General features: G+C 39.7%; 4 protein-coding genes across 6 annotated transcripts; 2 read left to right on the top strand and 2 right to left on the bottom strand.

Annotated features, from left to right (window-relative positions):
• Positions 1-62: 62 nt before the first annotated feature.
• Positions 63-6,772, bottom strand: cfap251 (cilia and flagella associated protein 251). Of its 3 annotated transcripts, XM_047590792.1 has the most exons (20): positions 6,118-6,770; positions 5,883-6,023; positions 5,346-5,455; positions 5,151-5,259; positions 4,989-5,069; positions 4,817-4,894; positions 4,689-4,730; positions 4,320-4,573; positions 4,042-4,218; positions 3,690-3,940; positions 3,453-3,604; positions 3,177-3,353; positions 2,884-3,068; positions 2,670-2,784; positions 2,216-2,379; positions 2,035-2,125; positions 1,073-1,213; positions 769-997; positions 563-652; positions 63-472 (listed from the first exon to the last, which is right to left on the bottom strand). In XM_047590792.1, exons 1-20 carry the CDS (start codon positions 6,373-6,375, stop codon positions 336-338), a joined length of 2,982 nt encoding a protein of 993 aa, XP_047446748.1. In that variant the 5' UTR covers positions 6,376-6,770; the 3' UTR covers positions 63-335. The 3 variants fall into 3 exon arrangements, with proteins under 3 accessions (XP_047446748.1, XP_047446750.1, XP_047446747.1); XM_047590794.1 differs by lacking the exon at positions 1,073-1,213 and having other exon boundaries at positions 6,118-6,772; XM_047590791.1 differs by having other exon boundaries at positions 769-1,213; positions 6,118-6,771.
• Positions 6,773-8,365: 1,593 nt separating this feature from the next.
• Positions 8,366-13,344, top strand: LOC125011593 (rab5 GDP/GTP exchange factor-like). Its single transcript, XM_047590798.1, has 9 exons — positions 8,366-8,637; positions 9,121-9,309; positions 9,581-9,708; positions 10,961-11,112; positions 11,194-11,263; positions 11,343-11,478; positions 11,593-11,687; positions 11,969-12,225; positions 12,310-13,344. Exons 2-9 carry the CDS (start codon positions 9,131-9,133, stop codon positions 12,691-12,693), a joined length of 1,401 nt encoding a protein of 466 aa, XP_047446754.1. The 5' UTR covers positions 8,366-8,637; positions 9,121-9,130; the 3' UTR covers positions 12,694-13,344.
• A 400-nt stretch (positions 13,345-13,744) lies between these two features.
• Positions 13,745-15,833, top strand: psmd9 (proteasome 26S subunit, non-ATPase 9). Its single transcript, XM_047590800.1, has 6 exons — positions 13,745-13,924; positions 14,015-14,114; positions 14,647-14,840; positions 14,942-15,043; positions 15,377-15,465; positions 15,679-15,833. Exons 1-6 carry the CDS (start codon positions 13,799-13,801, stop codon positions 15,704-15,706), a joined length of 639 nt encoding a protein of 212 aa, XP_047446756.1. The 5' UTR covers positions 13,745-13,798; the 3' UTR covers positions 15,707-15,833.
• A 552-nt stretch (positions 15,834-16,385) lies between these two features.
• Positions 16,386-19,573, bottom strand: gtf2h3 (general transcription factor IIH, polypeptide 3). Its single transcript, XM_047590799.1, has 13 exons — positions 19,387-19,573; positions 19,201-19,280; positions 18,992-19,098; positions 18,514-18,656; positions 18,330-18,392; positions 17,985-18,014; positions 17,870-17,898; positions 17,719-17,793; positions 17,576-17,629; positions 17,342-17,410; positions 17,098-17,233; positions 16,954-16,990; positions 16,386-16,811 (listed from the first exon to the last, which is right to left on the bottom strand). The coding sequence occupies exons 1-13, from the start codon at positions 19,394-19,396 to the stop codon at positions 16,742-16,744; spliced, it is 903 nt and encodes a 300-aa protein (XP_047446755.1). The 5' UTR covers positions 19,397-19,573; the 3' UTR covers positions 16,386-16,741.
• Positions 19,574-20,196: the final 623 nt, after the last annotated feature.

Genomic DNA, 20,196 nt, shown 5'->3' with positions numbered 1-20,196 from the left:
ATCTATCTATCTATCTATCTATCTATCTATCTATTGTTTGTGTCTCCTGAGGAAATGACCACTGATTTGAAATGCCTTTATTTGGAAAATACATTTGAAAATGACATAACTGAACAGAAATATCTAAATAAAAAGTACCTTACTTAACGTCAATGAGCATTAAAAGTTAAAGCACTTATTGATTAATGTGTTTACCTGTTTTTTCCCCCAAACAAAACATGTTCCATGTTAACATAGATACATATTCACATTTTAACACTAAATAGGATCTCATGCAGAGGGTTAAAGCCTTGTAGTCAACACTGCATTTCATAGCAGACAGGTTACTGCTCCCATCACTCTGGAGGGGAAGACCTGTCACTTTGCTCGACTGTGGACGGGAGGCCCAGGATGTCGTGTGTAAATGTCTCCAGAGATATCTCATTCGGGATGGCACACTCCAGTAAACATTCTGGATCTCCACCTGTACACACTCATATCAAAAACGGACAATTTATCCTCAGCGATTATGTGAAAAACAAGAGTTTGTAATTTGTACATATGTTTTATTTTTTTAACATACTGTCAGATTTGTCTCCCTCTTCCTCTTCTTCACTGAGACCCAAAAGCGTTGTGAAACACTCTGCCACCTCTTCCTCCGTCATTTGTTCTCCTGTCAATGAAATCGAATTATGCACATATTAAATAGGATTCTCTGATAAAGAAGCAGGATCAAGATTTCTCTCTGCAACATGACAACAGTGACACAGTTCAAAGCAGGCAGCATACCTCGAACCTGCAGAAGCTCCAGGAGCTTATGTCTCTGCAGAACAGGATGTCCTGTGCCGTCATCTTCACCAAGGATACGAAAAGCCTGAACAAGCTCAGTGCAGGACATGCCGAAGGCTGGCCGGTGGTTTACATACAGCCTGATAAACTCCTCCAAGTTAATCTCGGTCACATATTTTCCACTTGTGGCATACTTGCTGAACTTGACCTCATTTTGCATGTTTTCTATCTGGTGAAAATAACACAGCGAACAGCCATTAAAGTTTTTGTGAGTTAAAGTGCTTCTGTGTTTGATGTGCTGTACCTCTTGTTCAGAAGGGAAGTAGCCCAAAGCCCGCACTAGAAAGGGAACCTCTGACAAGGGGATTTTGTTGGACACATTTTTCTTCATCAAGTCAGTGCCATGATGACAGATTTGGCAAAAGTAAAAGAAGTCCTCCATTACCTAAAGACACAAAGTCTTGGATCACTGACAAATAGCATCCTAAATGTCTCGCTTAAATTATGTACTGCAAAAGGACAATGCAACTTTAAATAAAAGCTAATATGTTGTATTATTATATAATAGTGTGCCTCTCTTTGAGGTTGCATTTCTTCTCAAAAGCAACCAGCATCAAAAATAATAGCGTGAACCACCTTTCCAATTGTCTATAGGGTTTTATATTCTTTTGAGGGTTAATGTTATTCAAGGACACAGGAAAGTGAAACTTTAATAAAAAAAAAAATTAGCGTGGTCACAGTAATAAAAATGGTGTCAATATGTCATAGTCACTATGAAAAGAAACAAAAAAATGACAGTTTAAACCTGGTGTTGTTATAAACACGTGAAGGTCATTTTCTTATTTGGGTAATGCTTCCTAGGGCCACACACAAGTTGTTTATAAGTAAGAAGTGGTTCCTCATCGGCATCCGTGAAGGCAGCAAAGATAAGAGAGTTCTCGTGTTTGCTCTCTCTGTTAGAGAAGCCTTAAGGAAAACTGTAGGATGACTTAAGTAAACACAAACTTCTTTGTTAAATATTGAAATAGAAACTTGACTCTTGACTGTATGGAACAGTGAGGAACGTGTATAGAGGTCAGTCTTGGACGTCCATCTACACGTGAGTGCTCACAAGATCCACATGACAACCATTAAGATTAAACTCTGTAGAAAACCCACATTCTCCCAGTATACTGGCGACTGAATGGGATCACATGATTTATCCTTTAAATAATAGATGTAATTCATAATTAACGCTCGGCAATTGCGAAGCACGTTTTAACTCACTCTGTAGAACTTGCCGTCTCTTCCTCCGCTTAAAAGACTGTAAAAAGGCTCCATGTCCTTTCCACCCAATGCAGCAGCACCTTCCAACACACTGTGTTCACAAGAAGAGAGAGGACCAATTGCAGACAGATAGTTAAAGAGCGTTTTCTGTAGCTCCCAGCTTGGTATTTCTAAACCTTACTTGGTGTTTATTTCCCATGAAAGGACGGTGCAGTCAGGACCCCCTGCAGTAAAAACAAATTTGCCATCGTAGGAACACGCAAAAGTGGACACTCCTGTTGGGTGGCAGATCCGAGCACTGGACCTGAAGGGGTTCCCATCCAGAGGCAGCATCTGGAGACCCACCTAGAGGACAAGGAATACATTCTCAGTGGTAATATGAACCGTGAGGAGGACTTTACTTTCAGCTCACAGCAGGCTAATAAAGAAAAAGAGTTAATAATACTATACAGATAAACTACTCCAAGGCTGGGATCTGCAAGATGATGCAATTAAAAAAGGCACAATAGGTTTCTTTAAAATGTTTAGACACTGGGCTTGTTTTCATATTGTAAAGCAGGTTATTTGATAAAACACCGCAAATGAATTAAAAGCAATAACTTAATAAAACCCTGTAAACACGTTCCAGCCCTGACCTTGTCCTCTGTGATGTAAACCATGTAGTAAGAGTTCTTCTCATGTTCTTTAGACTTGGGAAGAACCACCATTCGCTTGATGGGAGAGCCATATGTCGGGCCACGAAGAGTCTTACTGTTTAGGTAGAACATGTAACACACACATGCGATGATGTTCTCCAGTAATTTGTGGCGACAGAAAATTGTTGATTTTTTTTCCCGTTCTTTCACAGACCTGCACATCTTTGTGGTGCTGTTGAAGAGCTTCATCTTGTATTGGTCTGATGCAGTGAGAAGAAACTGCTCTGGTGTGAGGGGAGGATACCACGTCATGCACGTTGGCACAGCACTTTGTTCAATGCGGTCCAAGCTCGAGATGATGAGCTGGTTCACATCGCTGTTTTCCAGGTCGTACTCCACCTGTTTTTTTTAGTTCCACAGTTGCAGAGAGAGATTGAATGCACTAAAAAATGCAATTAAAACAGTATCAACTAACTAATTAGACATTAGCTGATAATATGGACTAACCAGTCTGCGATCCTTTCCCAAAGAGAGCAGTCTGGGTTGGGTGCTGTCCAGGTGAACCCCAAAAAGAAGGTCTTTGATGGGCTTGTAGTGAGAGAAGTATCTGCCCAGATACGTCCAACGAGGCAAAGAGCCTTTACTAGTACGTAAGCGGAACACGGTCACCGCTTCTCCGGCATCCTAACAGTGAACATAGACATAAAACCTTCATGAAGTTATTCATTTGCCGTCCTTAATCACAGCCAAAATACTGGATTTAACCGAAAGGAAAAAACTCACAGCAGTGGCAAGATACTTTGTATCTGAGGAAAAGGTGATGTGCTGGATGCTGTCTTTAGTGTGATGGAAGCATTCCTCGGGATCACTCTTTAAAGAGGTAGGATTCAGTATGTGAACTGCTCCACTGCCGAAGCCAACTGCGAGGTACAATCCTGTTTGGAGACGAAAGGCAAACTCTCACGTCTAATAGCTCTTGTTTTTCCACATTCAAGACCTTTAGCAAACGGACTGGCTCACCTTGGGGGTCAAAAGTGACACACTGAATCTGCTTCTCAGTCTCAAAGACCCTCCTGCCAATGATAACTTTGTTGTTATAGTCCCACACTTTTAAAATGCCCCTGCGGTTGCCCATGGCCACAGCCGGTTGACTGGGATGGCAAGCGACTGCATCTAGAGACTCGTGATACTCATGCAGCAGGATGTGAGAACGGAGGGTCTCTATATTCACATGTACGACTAAGGAGCTGGCTGTGGACACAACGAAGTTCCTGTGGAAAAAGAAAGGTCGGTTTTTAAACTATCCTGGGATTTTAATTTTGCTGCACACTACAGTTTAGACTTGCAATAAAATCAATAGCATTTTTTATACCTGATAATTGAGGGTTTGTCCTTCAAAACACAGTCTTTCAGGAACCCTTCTGTATGCTCTTTGGAAAAGGAAATGGAAACAATAGCATCCAGGTTGAATGTATTGTACAAAGTGAGAAACTTGAAGTCTTCGTCATAAAAGTGGATTTGGCCTCGAATATCACCAGTAATGATAAAGCTGCAACATCAAATGACACAGACAAAGAGCGTTTATGCAGTAAATATATGTGTATCTTTCAACAGACAACAACAACAACAGATATTTCTGTCTGTGGTTACCTGTCAGTTACGGTGATGGCAGTGATCGAGTGTCGCTGGAGAGGAATTAGTGCGCACTTATCTGTAGCTAGATTTCTCGTTACATCCCACACCACAAGGCTGCTTCCAGCGCCTGTCAGGATCTGAGGGTTTCTTGGGTGAAACACAGACCGATTCAGAGACACCTTTGCCAGGTTTTGAGTTTCAGCGGGATCAGGATCAGGACGAGAGTCAAATAATTCAGCAGCATCCCTTCTACGGGCAGCTTCAATGAACTGTAATGGTGGTCAGATCAAACACAAAAACAAATACTCAGTGCTGTGGTGAAATGAAACATCTCTGACAAATTGCAAACATTTTCTACTAAATTTTGATGGTGTTGGTTTTTACTTTCTTGAGCTGTAGGACAGTGTACTGCAGACTCCCCTGTGCCTGAAAACGACACACCAATTACTGCAATTCACAAACACAAAACAGCTGTATTTCACTTTTCAATAAGAAAGAACAGCTGGACCTACGGTGTTGAGGAATAACACATGTGTTTTGCTGCTGCTGAGCAGCTGTGAGCTTTCGTCTGGTCTAAACTTGATGTTATCCTGAAATGCAATGGAACATTTTAAAATGTGAGCTCCTCAGTTTCCATGAAGTTATGGGATATTTAAATATTAACAGGAAACAAAGCTCACTTACCATAAAACCATGTGCAGGGTTGAGTTCAGTAAACCACAGAGGCATTTGTGTTTCATTGGTCCAATCCCAAATACGCACACACTGAAAAGATCATCATATGGTGAATTTGATTTTAGAAAGACAATTTTGTTTTGCTGAATATGTCACTTTCATTATACTCACTTGAACTTGTTCAGCCCCGAGAGTCACCAGATGTTTTGTGTCGCTTGAAAATGCCATTGCAGCAACGCCCCAGTCAGTGTGGCAATCAAATAATGTGAGTACAGGAATACTGGAACATTTATCACACGCAGGATTAGTATCAAGAGCAAAGCTAACGCGTAGACATGAGGCAACATGCGTAGAATGAAGATATACCCAGAGTAGGAGTCCCATATCATCACCAGGCTGTTTGACCCCTGATCTGCTGTCGCAATCCAGCGTCTGTCTTCACTCACACACATACATGAGATGGGGTTGGCGTGACCCTGGAGAAAAAGACTCAATCTGTAACCTGCAGATTCTGTAATGTTTCATTAGCCCACCCCATGTGTTTGACCTCATGTTTCTCCTGCTGAGAACTGAGAGAGAGAGAACTGATTATACTCATCCTCTGAGACACGACTATACGACTGCACAGTCATCTTTACAGTTTTGCTGGCTGATTGGTTATATTTCCAAAATTCAGAATCTGTGATTACGTTTTTTTTTTTTTCAGTGAACATAGCTTGGGGTATTGAACTTCCAAATCCTTATATTTTCTAATTATTCCCAGATTCACATGACTGATTGTGGTGAGTGAACTGTATATACAGCTGTAGACGGGTTACTCATAGCGCTGACTTAATCTCCTCAGTGGATTTAACAAACAGTGATAAAGTTGAAGAATTGTTTTTGTTTTCTTTTTATTTCTACCTCAAGTAAGTGCTGTGAGTTTGTGGTGTGATTGTATATGATCCCGGTGTGAGCTCCAGCGTAGAGGACCACCAACTGGTCATGGTCTTGCAGCGTGATGACAGGAAGAACAGGATTCATCCCGTAGACCCATTCAAGTGACTGGACAGGGGGTAAATTTTAAGAAATGTCATTAACCTGTCAAAGTTCACAGTGTTGTTGTTGCATAAGTATAAACATTAAACAACATTCTTACCAATGCATGTCTTGCAGCCTGAGTGTCCTTCTTCTGGAAAAGCGTGTCTTTGGTTGCAGTGTAGACTTGAGACTGTCCAGTCATCTTAAGTATGCCAGGCTTCGTTTCACCTTTCCCTTCACTTGCCCTCGCCGGTGATTCGTCGCATCTTTTTCTCTGCTTCTCTTCTTCATCTTGACCTGCAGGTCGACCGCCATGATGACTTTTAAATTGGTCGCTTGTGGAAGGCCCTTGCTCCTTACCTCCAGCATCTGACATGATGTTTAATCCTGGTTTTGACTTGTTCAGAAAGCTTTCTCGCCGGTTTAGCCAGACGCTAAATTACCGCCAACGGGAAACTTAGTTTATAGCTGAATTAGCAAACGAGTGAGGAATGAAAAAAAAAAAAAAAATGCAACTCGATTAACCAACACACATTACCACAATGTCAGCTCCTTTAATAACGGGTTTAGGACCAGATCCTAAAGCTAAATATTTATTTAGTTTATAAACATACGAAAAACTCTGGGGAAAAAAACACGATTCCTCCGGTATGAAGCGTCTCGTTGCCTAGTTACCAAAACCAAAACACAGGTTTTCCGGTCGAGACTTTAAAATTAAAAGCGCATAGATTCAAAACAACTTCATGAATAATGTTTCTTTCTAACTCTAAACACCAGGATTATTATTCTTATTATGTGATATGTTTCATTTAATTTTGTTATATTGGTTATATCTTATTTGTTGTACATTTGTTCATATGGTAATTCTGTAATTTTTTTTTTTTTTTTTTTTGCTTACACTATTTTTTATTGTAGTTTACTAGATATTACTTATATTTTATTTTAATCTTATTTTAGTTTATCTTTTTCTTTAAACTGTGGTTCTTAAGAGTATTTCTTTTATGTGCAGCTACAGTGACCAAGTAATTTCCCTTGTGGATCATTAAAGTCATTCTAAGACCTTGGCTAATAATGTTAACGTCTTATTATAATTAATTGCTGATATAGATATGGTTGGCTACAAACATGACTTAGTGCTTTTATAAAAAAATAATGAAAGTTGTGTTATTCACACTGAGAAATGTTGAACTGTACTCTCAAAAATGTTAACGGTGAAGGACAATTATTACTCATTTTGTTCTTTTTTCAGAACAATTTGATAACTGTACTACTTAAAGTTTGGTGTAGTAGATAATTTGATTACTGTAGTACTTGAGTGTTTTGAATGTAATACTAATATTGTAATGTAACTTAATAATGATGAAACTTATTTGCCGCTACACATATCCAGGGCTATAGTGAAGGAGGCAAAGTAGTGGCAGTACTTTCTAAAGAAAGACTCTCTCGCTGAAAGCATTCTCACTATCATCATGTTGTGGTTTGGAACCACCACCAAAGATAAAAAGATTGCTTTGGTACATGTGGACCTGGTCTGAGACACCACAGACAAGAGAACATCAATGCTCACAGGTTTCGCTTCTATAACAGTTTCTTTCCAGCCGCTATCAGGATGATAACCAAGGGCATGAAGACTGAAGGATTACCACATACCCCACCTCATTTACATCATGAAGTGGAGGTGCACATGAAATTTAAAAACTTTTCTCTCACCATAATTGCAATAACCCTAATGTGTACTTTTATAGTTATATTCTATATTATATTATATATTATTATTATATATATTATATTCTTTCCTTTTTATACTCTTATTTTGTCTTTGTTTTTGCTTGCTCAAACAATGTTTATGAACTGTCTTGTACCTGTGCAAACGGCAATGAAATCTATTCTCTAATATTGTTTTGCAGTTCTTAAACATGACCACTAAGGGGAAGTAAACCCCCTGTTTGTGAACGTGTGAGTCTTAAAAAACACAAAAACCGCCCGTATATGGTAAATCATTCATTTTAGCTTTTTACTTTTACTATTGATGTATCAAGTGAAGCCAAGATAAATGTACCCATGACTTTTATTTTATCTGTTAATTCGAAAGACTACGCTTAGATTGAAAAACATTGCACAATCTCCGGTTATTTCAGAATAAAATATTAGGGACAATCTGAATACTAGTTGATACCCAAATTTTGGAGAATATAAGCCAATCTGTCGTGACTGTATCTCGTTTGTTTATTAAATGTGATTTATAAGGCGATTGGGGCGTTTTGAAGCTGGGGATTGGTACATTTACCTGAGGATACTCCTCTTATTTTGAAATCTCGACACGATGTCAAAGTAGATGTTATTAAAACTTTTCTGTTTCCTCCTACACTTCCTGACTTGTTGGACGTAGATTCTATTTTTGGTTGCGTTCTTGTGCAATAAATCTTTTTTTTTCCCTTTTTTTTTTTTTTCTTCCTCGCCGTACGTTTCCGTTAATTCTCCTTCACATTTTTAGTTTATACGCGTGACTGGCCGAGGTTAGAGCCATTGTTGTTCTCACTCTACAGGCTGAGTTTAGGAGTGTCAGGACGCCAGAAAGTGAAGAGACGTACCGATAAGAAGGCGACTAAAGGCTTGTTATGATTTCAGCAGCGGACAGGTGAGCAGTTTGAATGGTCACTTAAGGCTCAGCTAGCTTTAACTTTAGCCTTAGCCGGCGTTATCTCAGCTGACAGTCAGCCGCTCCAGCTTTTAGACTATTAGCTAACAGCTAGCGCCCAACTCTCATAAACGATGTTTGATTGTACTCCTATCGGGGTATTTAGCGAATAGACTTTGAGTTTTACTTTATGTGGTGCATAACTCGGCAACACATCTAGGAATTCTTTGGAGCGACTGGGTTTTGATTTCCCGTGCTGTGTCCTGTGTCTCCATGTGACCTACAAACCAGGCAAATAAAGATTAAACTGCTTGAGGTTATGTGTCAAGCTTTGCACAATAAGTTAATTGTGAACACTGACGCTGTGAGATTTAGACCCAGTCTCAGACATTGAACACAAACTGTATGTTTTCAGACGGATTAGCTTTTTCCTACAATGTCTGATGGAACTTATTGATATGTTAATGTGTTGATGTGCAACAGGTAGGGATATATGAGAGAGAGCGAATCTACAATGTGGACTGACAAGCAAAGAGGAATCAGAGTTTCTCAGGAGAAACTGCTCTGCAAGAACGCCTGCGGATACTATGGAAACCCGGCGTGGCAAGGCTTCTGCTCCAAGTGCTGGAGAGAAAGAGCGCGTCCGGCTGCAGCTCCCAGACAGGACACACGGTCAGCTTTAATTTCACTGTATGGTACTGGACAATAAGGGTGTCAATGGATTTATCCCACATCTTAAAAAGCATGAAAGACACTTGCACCATTGATCATTACCTGACTAGAGAAGTATTGATAATATAATGTCCTTAATATCATCACGTCTGAACATGTAAGGGTGGCACATTAACCTTAATGCTGACAGATCTATCTTCTAACCTGTCCATATATATATATGTTTTCTGTCAGCTACTGTTAGGATGTCTAATACTGTCATTCCTTGCAGGCCGAGCAATGATGGCACACCCCCCACATTCTCCAAGTTTGAGGAGAAGAAAAACATTGAGAAAGCTCGTCGGATTAACACCATGAGGAGACTCTTCTGGGGCAGCCCATCTCCCCCAAAACCTCAAGGTAATTCTTTTAGCTGTGTCTGTTTTTTTACATCCTTGCTCTTATCATCTCTATCATGTGTTGCCAAAATCTTGTTTGAGGGAAGCCAACAAAAGCCCCAATGTGATAAAAAGTCTTACAATCTGCAACGCAACGAAGATAACTGGTAACTGCATAAAAAGCAAAGTCAGCATAGAGATGTTCAGCTGCGCCCAACTCTGTCTCATGATTATATAAAATGTGTCGAGGTCAAAGGGTAAACTCTGACTGGCTGACCTTCCAGAGAGTCTGCGTTTTTTTCCATTTGCATAAAAACTTTAAGACTGTCCTGAGGCCATAAAGCTTAAATAGCTGCCATAGTGGAAGTCCAAAGTTTTCACAAAGCTTAGCCAGACACTTTTGAACTCACTTTTTCCACAATTCGTGACATCGTAGTAAACATTTGCAGGCTTAAAACAATGTGGATATCTACTTTATTTTAATAATGCAAAATTCCAAAACAATAGAAGAGAGAAATATTTATTTTAGCCTTTATTTCTTTATTAATTCCCAGTTAATCATATATAAAAGTTTCAGCCTTTCACAAGCATCTAACAATAATGTGCAGGAAATTTAAGCCGTTCCACGTGATGGTGCTGATGTAACTGGTGGACTAAGATATGTAAGCCTCCTTGCTCGCTCACACTTCTTCAGTTCAGAAATTTCCCATTAAACTGAGGTCGGAGCTGGTCGTCTGGCTGGTGTCTTGAGACGTTGCTTTATTATGTCAACATAATCTGCCACCTATTTTCTGAAGTGCACCAGTTCTTCCTCCTGCAGCAAAGCGCCCCCCCACAGCCTAATGCTGCCACCCCAGTGCTTCACAGCTGGGGACTGTGCACTTCAGCCTGCAAGCCTCCCTCTTCCTCTTTCAGATATAACAGTGGTCGTTATGGACAAACACTTACATATTTGTTAAATCAGGCCAGAGGTTATTTCTCCCAAAAGTTTGTTCTGTCTCTAAGAGCATCTTGGCATGAGTATGTGCATTCCCATACTCCATAAATTAATAAATAGCTTTCCTCCTGCACATGTTGGCCAACGTCACATCATAAACAACCACTCTTAGCGTAGACTGTTGATTTCTGACTTGTTTTCTTCTGGGAAAAGGTCACGTGACACAGGCACATCGAATTAGGAAATTAGGGAAGGACATACCGTTTTTCATCATTTCATCTTTTCTCTGTGTTTAGTTCATCTGATGCAACTTAAACTGTTTTTTTGTTTTTTCTAGAGCCCTCTGAAAGACAAGCAGCTTTGTTAAAGGCCTACCAAAGCCTTGAGCCCGGGGACTTCACAGGTTTCCTGAAGATTCTCCGGAGTCCTTCTTCCCAGCGTCTGCAGTCCCGCTGTACAGCTTTCCTCAACACAGTGGAGGCTTATCATGTAAGATGATCTGAACATTCAACTTTGCATAACTCCTCTTTTACATGTCAGCGCTGATCACAGATTCGCATTCTTTACAAGGATCTGCCGATACAGAAGCAGTCAGACCTCGTGCAAGATTTCTACCAGTCTTTTGCTGAATATTTTAGCAGTGAGTACAAATGGGTTGAGCACATCTCTGAGGACATGAGAAAGCTTCATGACTTTAGCGCTGTCTCTTTCGTTCTCAGGTTTACCCGAGGCCCAGGTTACTCAGATAATGGAGCATGTAGAGAAGTTAATAATGACACGTTTGCATAAGTGGGTTTTCTGCCACGATAGCTGTGATGATGAACAGAAGGACCTGGCTCTCCAGAAAAGGATACGGTAACTTTTGTTCACAGTATTAGTCACCTATGTCTTGGTTAAAGCCTCAGATAAAGCCTTGGTCAGGATTTGGATCCTAAAATCCTGTCTGTCACTGATGTCTTTATTTTGCAGGTCCTTAAACTGGGTTACACCACAGATGTTGAACGTACCTTACCCGGATAAAAAGACCTCAGTCACAGGGGACCCCTTTCTGCCTGCAATAACAGGTGACTTAAAACCTTGTTACTTAATGGAGTAGTTTGATGTTTTTTGGGAAATGCTCGTTTTCTTTCTTGTGAATACCATTAGTGACTTCATAGAAATTTTCAAGCTTTACTATAAGACAAGCTAACTGTATACGTGTATTTGACAGAGAGAAATCCATATGTCGATTTCTCCAAAATGATTAATTAAAATTTTGAGGAAGCAGTATATTTCACACATATATTTCACACATGCCACAAATGAAATTTCTAAACGGTTCCTGTCCTGGATTTCTTTCCAACAGCCATAATAGAAATGGACGCCAAACGAGCGCCTCAAGACAAACTTGCATGTGTGTCCAAGTGCAGCCAGCACGTCTTCGAAGCCCTCTCCGCCTGGAACAGTGAACCTGCTAATGCTGATGACTTCTTGTCAGGCCTTGTTTATGTGGTGCTAAAGGCCAATCCGCCTCGCCTGCACTCCAACATGCAGTATGTGATACGTTTCGGTCTCCCTCACAGTATCATGGCAGGAGAGAGCGGCTACTATTTCACTAATTTGGTAAGTTTATTGCGAAGTTGCTCATGCATCACACTCTACAGGTCAGGTTTCTGACAGGCCCTGTGTCCTTCTGTTCTTATTTAGTCTTGTGCGGTGGCCTTCATTGAAAAGCTGGATGGACCTGCACTCAGCCTCAGCCCAGAAGAGTTTGAGGGCTACATGCTGGGTCACCGGGCTCCTACTGCGTTAAAGAAGAGGCAGCAGGTTGCCAGTAACACACAGCACCTGTTAGAAGAGCTTAAAGGCAGGCAGGAGAAGCTGGACCAAGGAGTGGGTACTCTCAATGTTCAACTACAGAAGTGGGTCCAAGCAGTTCATTCACAACTGGATGAGGCAACAACCCAGTTTGCTCTGGTACAGAAGGAGATAACCGCTCAGGCCGAGCTCCCACCGGCCATTTCTTTATCAACTCTGGATGCATCACTGCAAAGAGATGACACGGAGCTGTTAAAAGTTACAGACTGTTAGTTTTTGAAACAGAAACTCTTAATCTGGTACTTGACTCTTTTTAATCACCAGCACTAACAAATGTAGGACCAATAAGATTTATATTCCAATGTCACATTTGCACAAAGAGGGGGTTTGTATGCTAGCTGAAGATGAACAACAGTGAAGGAACCTTTTTACGTATGGTATCACAGAGTACACGGAGGTTGTTGAATGACTTGATTAAAAAAAACTAATTGCACTTGCATTCTGTTTGAAGTATAAAACCGGTTTATAGCCTTGGATGGACATTGATCACTCAGGTTGCACATCTCTTATTACATAACACTTTAAAGGTGCCTGTGTTTTTTTTCTGATAGTGAATACAACTGTGCCTATCCACGTTGTAGGCTGCTGTGAAATTCCTAAATGTGATCCAGGAAAAAAAAATGTTTGATGCCACTTGTCAACCACTACAAGTCTGGGGTTGTATTTATGTGCTGTGTAACTGTTTTCAACATGTTGCCTCCACAGTCTGGCGCAAAAACATTTCTAAGATTTAATGTTCCATCTGTGTTAATGAGTGCAGACTCATTGTTTACAACTGTTGAAAAGTTTCTGAAGGAAATTGAGTAGTTTATATTATGATCAGTGATTGTATACATATTAATATTAAAGGTGTGATTAAATACATTGTATTTTCCTTCTGTGAATATTTCGTATACATTTTGAGAACATGCTTGTTTATAGCTGTGAGGATGTTCCCCAAGTAAATGTGTTTCTAATGTTAGATGCAAATAACTGATTAAGGTGTAAAAGAAACATTTGGTTGGACAGAAAAAAAATATCTGTCTATCTATCTATCTATCTATCTATCTATCTATCTATCTATCTATCTATCTATCTATCTATCTATCTATCTATCTATCTATCTATCTTTAAACTTAGAGTATGTATTAAGTTTTGTCAAAGAACATTTTAAATGAAAGATTTACAAAATTACGGATTATATAAGATTTCGTGCAATTTCTGTTTTAACCGGTGGCGGCAGTAAAGAGGCGGCGCTCCTAAAGACAGAAGAAGAAGAAGAAGTCAACCGGAAGTAGCATCTTTGTAGTTGAAGCTAACTCACGCAGCAGCAGCAGCCATGAAGATGACAACAGAAAACAGTTCTGGAAACTCGGAAATAACTATGGAAGATGTAAAAAACCTTATGAAAAAGAAAGACAACATTGAAGAACAGATAAAGGCTTATTACGACGTTTTAGAGGACGTAAGTGTGTTGTCACAAATTAGACACTAAGCTAACTCAACGCTATATGTAGTTAGCTGAATATGTGTTTGTTTACTTTGTTGTTTACAGCAAGGTGTCGGAGTGGAGGGGCCTCTGGTTGACGACGAGGGGTACCCCCGAGCAGATGTTAATGTGTACCAGATCAGGACAGCCAGGCACAACATATCATGTAAGCAGCAGCACCACTGTGTGTTTGTTTCTGGGCTTTTCTACGACAGCAGGGAACAAAAGTCTGATACGGTCGTTCAGATAATGGAGTCGTGTTTAACCTAAAGTGATGAGTTGATTGTCTCAACGTTTTATACATATGCCTATAATGTGATAAAATATGTCAAATAACTTTTCCAACATATAATGCATGGTTCTTTTTGCTACATTTTATGTAAAGACACACGACAGAGCTGAGCAGATGCTTTACACAGGATACCAGCTGAGAGTCGATACTTCATGTCAACATGTCACTATATCAATGCAGGGTGTTAGTTTAACTTTTAATTAACCTTTTTTTTCATCAATCGATGTAACCCTTGGCCAGCGTGCCAAATGGTACAAAACTTATAATTTGTTTTATGATAACATAAGGTTACTTGCTTGAAGCTTTGATTAATTAAATAGCAGACTCACTTCTGCATCTGTAAGTCTATCTGTTTATAAACGTAAACATGTCATTGTAATGATGAAGACTTGGTTGTGTCTTTCAGGCCTGCAGAACGATCACAAGGCCATCATGGTAGAGATCGAAGAAGCCCTGCACAAGCTGCACGCCCGCGAGAAAGCCAAGCGGTCACAGGACGAGGCAGAGGCCCAGGGGGAGGCGATGGAGCAGCAGGTTTCCCTGCCCCCTCCCTTTGCCCGGGTGGACGCTGTGACTGACGGCTCACCTGCTTGTGCGGCTGTGAGTGACGCACGCCGAGATTATCTGAGATCTGAGACTTGCAGTGAAATGAATGTGTTTTTGTCCCTGTGAATGTAGTGATTGGTGTTTTTCTTTCAAAGGGACTCAGAGTCGGTGATGAGGTCATCGAGTTTGGCTCTGTGAACTCGCAGAACTTTCAGAACCTCCAGAATATTGCTTCCGTGGTACAACACAGTGAAGGGGTAAGATGTAACGCGCAGAAGCCTTTATGGGCAGTAATCAGTTTAGTTTAGTCAATCAATGTTTTGTTATGCATTTTATTTTGAAAGAAAAAATACACAGATAAAATAATTGTAGAAATACATGTCGAGCTGAAAACTTTTTTTTTTTTGATTTCCTGACAGTATCATTTCTATAACTAACTAACTAGATAGATTTGTTTTGCTAAGACAAAGGTCTCCCCGTAACTGTTAGATCTTTTTTTGTTTTCCAACCATACTTGGCTTTGCCAGTGACTATTGGTGACGTTTTGCTGAGTATTTTATCTAAAACTGCAGTACTATGTCCTCCTACAGAAACCATTGCGTGTTGTCGTTATCCGGGTTGACCAGAAAGTTCAGATGAGCTTAACTCCACAGCGATGGTCAGGCAGAGGTCTGCTGGGGTGAGTGAGGCACTGTCACAGTAACTACATGTCTGAGATGCTGGTAAAGACACTAATAATAGAAAACCCACAAGAAAAAAATGCTGATAAATTTCTAGTACAACATGGAAATGTTTTTAGTGTTATACCAAAATACTCAAAACATAAGTTGGTTTAAGTAGCAGCTATTTAGTTGTCCGTGTCACATAAACCTGTTCTTTTTTTTTCTTCCAGATGCAACATTGTTCCTGTCCAGCGATAATTGCCGTGACGTTGTGCAGAATTTATTTAAATTTTCTCCACTTATGTTGCCCAATGAGTGGTTTCCCGCTGACTTTGTACATACTGCAGAACTTCAATCGGATTAAAATTTTCAACATCTTCATAAAGATTTGGGACCATTCCTTTCGCACGGTCTTCAGTTACAAGAAAATAAATCAGTCAAAATACTTATTTCCAGGGAGTCACGTGGCTTCAGAGCTGAGTAAACGTTGCAGCTTTGTATTCAAAGAGTTCTTCCTCTCTGGAGAATAGGTGCACTAACATTGTAATTGGCCTGTTTCATTCATCTCTATTCATAATTTTTGTTTTAATTTGTCAGAGTTAATCAAGAACATTCATGATAAAAATAATTGGCATATTGTAGTAACTGGAAGAGATGCACAGGCAGTGAAAAGCAATGATAATAATGATTGAGCAGAATTGGTTCACTTTAGAAAAAAAGTTTTTTTCCACGTTATTCATTGTTTTCATTGAATTTGACTATTGTTCTGTGTTTAATACCCATTACGCTTATTTGAAAGCTGAAACATTTTTGGACACTGTTAAATATTTCCACTTCACCACATCTTAATGACCAATAAAGCTGAGTCTGAGTCTGAACTGTTACATACGTTATTCACACACATGGCTGTTTCAAAAAGCTGTGACAAACATTCACAAGAACAAAATCTGCCTTTATTATAAAAAGTTTTTTTCTTTCAAAAGCAACAACTCCTCTATTTACATGCAGACTTTGTCAATTTCTAGCTATATGAACAAAATAATTAAGACTTGAGTAGAAATGTAAACATGGGCCACATGTTTGAGTGCATGTTTTATAATTGACTATAAGATACTATTTGAAAAACTTTGAGTGAAGTACCGGCGCCCATCCATATCTCAAGAGTCAATGTTGGTCAACTCAACATGTTCATGAGGCTCCACTGCCTCAGAGAGGTTTCTAGGACCTCTCTTAATATTCTTACAAATCTAAACCAACAAAATAGTCTATTCTTAATTTAAATACAAACTAAATTCACATGGCTTGCTTGAGTTTCTTCTTTTTGGGCTTGACCATCTGTGGTAGTTGGATTTTGAAGGCAGTCCTAAAGAGAGACACATTTGATATTAATGGAGATGAAATAAAGATGAAGTCACATGGTACAGGTGTCGGATGTACTACATACACAAAATAGTTTTCGTTTCAAGGTATGGTATAAATCTTTCAATAATAAAACAAATACTTACTCGCACGTTGTACAAATGGGGCTGAAGTTGCAGAAAACTGCAAAAAAAGACAAGAAAAAGGAGTCACCAAAAAATAGCAGTAGTAGTAGTAACTCTGACCTGGGTATCACAGTCATTTAAATACTTCTTCTAAGTGGAACTTACTTGAGAGACAAACTGAGCAAACATAACCGATTTCAATGAGGTTACGGTGGCAGAAACACGCAGCTCTGTAGTCCACGTGTGCAGGCGGTGGCAGCACCAGCTGTGAACGCTGCTCGGAGTCAGGCAGGAACACCCACTGTTTGATAAAACGTCATCATCATCAGCACAAAAACACAACCGCCTTCATGTTCAAAGAAGTAAAACCGTGTTCTCAGGAATGTTTCGCACTGTGTTGTGCGCTCACCAAAAGGTACTGTGCCAGGGCTGCTTTCTGTGGTATCTTCAGGTACAATCCTCCAGTTATATCACAAGCCTAAAAAACAAAAATAACACTCCTGGCTTACACAAATGATATTAATAAAGTATTCTAATGTTCTATTTAACATCCACACATCAGTGGTTTAGCTCTTGGTATCATATCTTCGATGATGTCATGCTGTAAAACTGTAATACTGCTTTCAAAGCTATAAAAACATACCTGCTGAAGTAGACCTGACTCTGAGTCCAACACACAAGCATCTATCAGGATGCTCTGTTTTAAACATAAAATATGGTGTTTTTTAAAAAACAAATACAAATAAACAAATGCACTTACAGGAGGCAACAGAAGTATGACTTTACCTGCTTTTGGGCAGCGAATATCACATTCATGAAGTTCATGTACTGACGGGCGCAGTCCTCAGCTGCTTTTATCACCTATCCAGAACACAGAGCTTGTGTTAAAAACGTCAGGTGAAGAAAACGAACGCACTTGAAGTTAGGTTGCTCTTACCAATATTCTCGATTTAATCTCCTGTCCGACTAAAAGAGAAATAACACGCATTACAGAGTGCTAAAACCTTGAATTCACAAAGGGATTAAATCAAGGCTTTGTGAAAAATGCTTACCTTCCAGATCCTTTGAGACCCTGTTAATGTCTGGGTTTCAAAGGTTAAAGAGAAACTTGAAAAACATCTCAGCCACACTCATTCCTTCTGTTCCATACGGGGAAAAAATATGAACTGTTCAATTAGATCACTCTCCCAAGACAAACGTTTCTGCACCCTGTAAGTCATTACAGGAAATAGATTGAAATTAATTTGTACACGTAATCTCTGTACTCTTTCAGAAATGCTTAAAATATATCTAATATATTATCTCTGTGCAGCTCCTCTTTACACTTCTTTACCTGAAGTCGATCATGAATGTTAGATTATCTCAATAAAAAGCCACGACGTGTCATAAAAGGATACAGCAGAGAGCTTTGGCGAGAGACCCAGCCAACAGAGTATCTGTTGAATTTCCCTTCACTTCAGCTGGAATCACAAATGACACAAATCAGTCTCCAACATTTGGCAGCTGAAAAAAAGTAAATACAATCCACGTGTAGCAAAGATAGCAACTGTTTTTGCTGTCAGCATGTGTACATGTACTCACCGTTTGCCATAACATTCTTGATCTCTTCAGCAATAAGGTTATTGGCCACCGCCAGGAGTTCGTACTTTCCGTCTCCACTGGACGACGCGTCTTCCCCACCACTGTCACCGGCTCTCCAGCTTTTACTGGGGTAGAGGAAGTAACTGAAATAAAGAAAGTGAAGAGATGTGCACATGAGTAATGATTCACATCCTGAAATTCTACTATAGCATTAAAAAAGTGATACATTGATTTCAAATAAAGTTAAAGTGTATCAAAGTGGAGGTAGATTAAATAACTACCTGCTAAGGACTGTAGTCCAGGGGCTCACAACTAAACGGTCAAGCAAACTATTTTAACTTAATTATACACCTTTAAGCCACCAACTAGCATTTAAATGAAAATCTAAGACCCTCATCTGGTTTTATATGCTTTTAATTTAAAATCTTATTTGAAACTAATAACTGTCACCAGGTTTTTTTATTTAAACCCCTGTTACCTGTCTTGACAGTGGCTGGCGATGACAGCCAGTTTGTTAGTCCTGCTCATGGCCATGTGGGAGTTTCCCACCACCATGACAGCATCCATACACTTGGAGAGGGTGAACTGGGTGGAAGCCAGAGGACAGTGTTGTTTAGAATTAATAACCAATTAATAGCTTAACTACATTACACAGCCATTAAAGAGTGTGAATAATATCAGTCATACCCCTGGCTCACGCTGAGCTTGCTGGCCCCACCATATGGGGTTCACATCCACGACGACGACGAGCAGATTGATTTCATCCTCTGCAGAACATTTGGAAACATTTCAGAAGAAATACAGCGGATGCCAACCACCTTCCTCCAAGAAAACAAACTGCAGAAGTGTTTAGACAAGCTAACCCGCACATACCTGCCGCCATCACTGCAATGTGTTTGCAGTATTTACAGTAAATCCAAAAATTTGGGAGACTTTTATGGTCCAAACATCCAGGCGCTGAAGAGTCTGATCAAAATAAAGAAACACAACCACTCTCTCACTGTTTCTTCCACATCAGTCGCACTCCCTGAAACGCTTCTGCGTCATCAGGGTGCGACAAGCTGCGTCTTTTTCTGCTTTTCCCCTTTTCCCTAACAGACTATCTGCTGCTCTGCTGCCACCTAGCGTCTATTCTCATGTAGCTCAGATCCACACAACATGGTTTATCAACACAAGCGTAAAACGAAGTACGGTATTAAAACCTTTTACGGAAGTATAAGTAACAAAACAACTACGTAAAATACTCAATGACGAATAAACGATGTGCATTTGATATCTTAGTAAGCATTATCAAGAAAATATACTTTAAATTAAGCATTTCATGCAGAAAAAACACTGTGTAAGTTACTCTATGCTGCTGCATTATAGTTTCTAATGTAGTAATGTGAAAGAAGTTAGGCTGATATAGCTGTATGAGAGGAACTTATTCGACTCCTTTGTAATGAAAGTAGTTTAGCAAACAAGCATGGCTCATATTTTAGAAGATGTTGTGGTTTGACATCTTTGATTGTAGCTGCAACTAACTGCAACTTTCATTATCCAGTTTTCTGTCAGTAATTTTTTTCCCAATTCACAAATTAATTATTTTATCTACAGAATGGCAAACATAACATTTTTTATATGATCATGAAAACTGTCCAATTATCTGAGATACAATTTTACAGTGACACAAACCAGAGAAAA

This window comes from Mugil cephalus, chromosome 8 (genome assembly GCF_022458985.1).
Source record: "Mugil cephalus isolate CIBA_MC_2020 chromosome 8, CIBA_Mcephalus_1.1, whole genome shotgun sequence".
NCBI lineage: Eukaryota > Metazoa > Chordata > Actinopteri > Mugiliformes > Mugilidae > Mugil > Mugil cephalus.
This window is presented reverse-complemented; position numbering and strand designations above follow the sequence as displayed.

Bases quoted from the DNA above. Each gene is read 5' to 3' on its own strand.
- cfap251 (XM_047590791.1), bottom strand. From the start codon at position 6,375: ATGTCAGATGCTGGAGGTAAGGAGCAAGGGCCTTCCACAAGCGACCAA. The intron at 2,126-2,215 runs GTAAGGTTTAGA...TTGTGAACACAG, and splicing joins TCATGGGAAATAAACACCAA to TGTGTTGGAAGGTGCTGCTG. The intron at 473-562 runs GTATGTTAAAAA...TTTTGATATGAG, and splicing joins AGAGGGAGACAAATCTGACA to TGTGTACAGGTGGAGATCCA.
- gtf2h3 (XM_047590799.1), bottom strand. The intron at 17,794-17,869 runs GTAAGAGCAACC...TGTTCTGGATAG, and splicing joins AGATTAAATCGAGAATATTG to GTGATAAAAGCAGCTGAGGA. The intron at 17,630-17,718 runs GTAAAGTCATAC...TGTTTAAAACAG, and splicing joins TATTCGCTGCCCAAAAGCAG to AGCATCCTGATAGATGCTTG.
- psmd9 (XM_047590800.1), top strand. From the start codon at position 13,799: ATGAAGATGACAACAGAAAACAGTTCTGGAAACTCGGAAATAACTATG. The intron at 14,841-14,941 runs GTGAGTGACGCA...TTTCTTTCAAAG, and splicing joins GCTCACCTGCTTGTGCGGCT to GGACTCAGAGTCGGTGATGA. The intron at 15,466-15,678 runs GTGAGTGAGGCA...TTTTTCTTCCAG, and splicing joins TCAGGCAGAGGTCTGCTGGG to ATGCAACATTGTTCCTGTCC.
- LOC125011593 (XM_047590798.1), top strand. From the start codon at position 9,131: ATGAGAGAGAGCGAATCTACAATGTGGACTGACAAGCAAAGAGGAATC. The intron at 9,709-10,960 runs GTAATTCTTTTA...TGTTTTTTCTAG, and splicing joins ATCTCCCCCAAAACCTCAAG to AGCCCTCTGAAAGACAAGCA. The intron at 11,688-11,968 runs GTGACTTAAAAC...TCTTTCCAACAG, and splicing joins CTTTCTGCCTGCAATAACAG to CCATAATAGAAATGGACGCC.